At 47.9% G+C, this 2,952-nt stretch overlaps 1 protein-coding gene across 1 annotated transcript in view; it reads right to left on the reverse strand.

The window, feature by feature from the left end:
* Positions 1 to 6: 6 nt before the first annotated feature.
* Positions 7 to 2,952, reverse strand: part of ZNRF3 (zinc and ring finger 3) — a 34,781-nt gene continuing 31,835 nt past the window's right edge. Inside the window, exons 8-9 of the mRNA XM_009634730.2 lie at positions 2,537 to 2,944; positions 7 to 1,439 (exon numbers count right to left, since the gene is read on the reverse strand). Of these exons, the coding sequence (XP_009633025.1) occupies positions 1,396 to 1,439; positions 2,537 to 2,944 (452 nt within the window). The 3' untranslated portion in view covers positions 7 to 1,395. The remainder of the gene's footprint in view (positions 1,440 to 2,536; positions 2,945 to 2,952) is intronic.

Genomic DNA, 2,952 nt, shown 5'->3' on the forward strand with positions numbered 1-2,952 from the left:
CCTGCGGTGAATACACCAGACAGGATGACACTGTGTCCTCAGGCACATGCAGCATGACAGGCAATTTAAACCATGCTATGGTAGCCTCTTACTCAGAAGTCGCTGTTTCCACAGGAAACAATTGCTATCAGAAGTGATGATGTATATTATCTCATGATAACAAACATCCCCACTAGTACAAGAACAAAAGAATGTGCCCAGGCTAACGGGGTACAGAGAGCACTCTGTACACAAGACAAAAATGAAGCACAACTGGCTGGGGCCAAGAAACCTTTAAAACAGAGCGATCTATGGAAGCTACATCAACCACAGCAAAGAAGAAAAGAACGATTAAACCAAGTGCCTCGCTTTCCCACATGCACAAAAGGGGACAAGCACTGCTGCCCTTAGGCACGCTTGCAGTCTAGAAGGAAACAAGACACCTTCTGACCTGTTTCCAAAGTAGAGCCAGCCAAGCTGCAAGCACCCTGCAAGCTCTGTTTTCCTGCATATGCCAGCATTCCTCACAGCTGTAACAAGGGCTACAGGTGCCCGAAATACTTCATATGGAAGGCAAGGTTCATTACCTACAAAGGCATTGGCCTTTCTAAGCACTTTCTTCTAGCATCTGTTTGAGGGAGGGGTCCCCAGCGTTCTTCACCAGTCAGAAGATAACAACGAGGTCCATGGTTTAGCAGGAAGTGAGGATGAGAACATTATGAGCTATCAGTTTCCCTACCTCCACTCTGTTAAAACCAATCATAATTGCAGGAGACCCTTCCTAACCAAATCATCAGAGCAGCATGAACGGGGCAGGGAGGAGGGGAGAGGAGAAAGGAGACAGTCCAATGCTTCACCTCCCTCAAAATTGCTCATATCTCTTGCTGGCTACTAGGATTTGCTACTAGGACTAGTTGGCATCTGAGCATCCATTCAGCAGCTGTATCCCTCTTGAGTACTATATTTCAAGGTGCTATCTGGTTTCTAAGGCAGGTGTAGCCCTGAGCTTATCAAAGGCTGGACTCCTTTAAGTAGGAGATAACAGCATCTACACATAGCCTGGCTTATTTAACACACCGTGTTATCTCCAAGCAAGAGCTGACACAGTCACTTCTAGAAAGAAAATATAAATAACACTTTGTCATTAATATAGAAATGGCACTAGAGCTCAGAAATGCTCTACACCACGTCCCACATGGGCTTTGCACACAAATGGGGGCCTGAAGGCTTCAGGCAAGAGGGAGAAAGGAGACAATCAAGCCGATGTGGACACAGAGGAAGAGGAAGTGGGGGAGGGACTTCTCCACATTACCACTTTTGTGTGTTTGTCAAAGCTTAAAAAAAAAAAATTAAGTCCATGAGAATTTGGAGTCTCTGATAAGCTCCGCTTCTCCATCCGGGATCATCTGGACAGGTCTAGTCACCGATTTGGCTCCTCTCCAAGGGATGAGATTCAGCACCTGAAGGATAAAGAAAACTAAGGAACATTGCATCTAGAAAATTTTATCCAGTTTTGGGGCCCCTAGAACAAGACACTGACTGACTGGAGCACGTTCAGCAGAGAGCCAAGATGCTCAGAGGGCTGGAGCACTCACCCTGTGAGAAGAGGCTGAGGGACTGGGGCTTGTCCAGCCTGCAGAAGAGGCGGCTTCGGGGGCACCCCCTAGCAGCTTTGCAATACCTACATGGAGGTTGTCACAACAATGGAGCCAGGATCTTCACAGTGATGCATTTTGGGCAAGGAGGTAAGGAGCTTAAATTGAAACATGAGATGTTCAGATTGGATAGAAGGACAATCTTTCCACCGTGCTGGCAGTCAAGCACGGGAACAAGGGTCCAGAGAGGGAGTGCATTCTGCATCCCTGGAGGTTGTCATGGTCTGACTGGATAAACTTGGTCTGATCTGACAAACTGAATAGCTCGGTCTGATCTGAGAGCTGGCCCTGCTTCGAGCAGGAGGTTGGACTAGATGACGGCCTGAGGTCCCTTCCAACTGAGGGTACCCTATGATTCTACGAACGCCCTTAAAATCAACCCTGGCAAGGCAGGTAAGGAATACCTCCTTCATTCTGTCCGTGGTTCTTTTTTCCCCCTCGTATATGTCCACAGCAGAGACTTTCCCACATATTCTTCTACAGCAATTCCAGGTTTTTCACTCATTTTTTTTTATCCTTCAGCTCATCTGTCCCCTCCCAGCGCTCTGGCCTTGCCTACTTAGGCAGCTCACCACAGCTGGCACGACTGGCACAGTGTCCCTGGCTGCAGGAACTCTAATAGGGGCCTGGTACCAAGCAGTCACTTTTTCCCCTCCCCACAAAAGTTGAGTATGAAAGCTCTTACAGGGTCAGACAGTACAACGATCATCTTCTATTCCTCTAGCTATTGCCAAATAAGCACAGGTAACAAGAGAGTAACGTTTCTGGGTGAAGGATTAGTAATCTACTCCTACGCAACGAATGGCAGTCATCTTTATGGATGCAGGTACCTAGGAAGTTGGCAGCATTTCATACGCTAGGACAGAAAGGTAGTGAGTAATCAAAAAAAGCACACGTATTACCTGTGGCCTTTGTGGTCATCATCAGCTTCTGGGAGTTCAGAGTTGGACTGGAAAAGAGCATTCTGGCTTCCTCCTCCTGAGAGTAGTTCTGCCGCAGGAATGATGTTGCCTCGTAGCACACCTCCCTCTCGTCCTGACCCTCCCCTATACCTTGGCAGTGCAGATAAGTATCTAGCTCAGGTGTTCCATCCCAGGAACTACAGCCTCCTGTGTGGGTCCCTTGGCACTCTGTAGGTAGGATCAGCTCACAGTCTCTGTCTTCAGGAATTATGGGAATGCGTTGACCCAGATCACATACACCCTTACAGCAGCTTGGCAAGGTGTCATCAGGAAGCATGTACTGCACATTCACTGCATAGTCTTCTGTATAGCAGCCACCACCTCCACTGCCACTGTTGCTACTACAGGCTAAAAAC

This window comes from Egretta garzetta, unplaced genomic scaffold (assembly GCF_000687185.1).
Source record: "Egretta garzetta isolate BGI_Z169 unplaced genomic scaffold, ASM68718v1 scaffold73, whole genome shotgun sequence".
NCBI classification, from domain to species: Eukaryota; Metazoa; Chordata; class Aves; order Pelecaniformes; family Ardeidae; genus Egretta; species Egretta garzetta.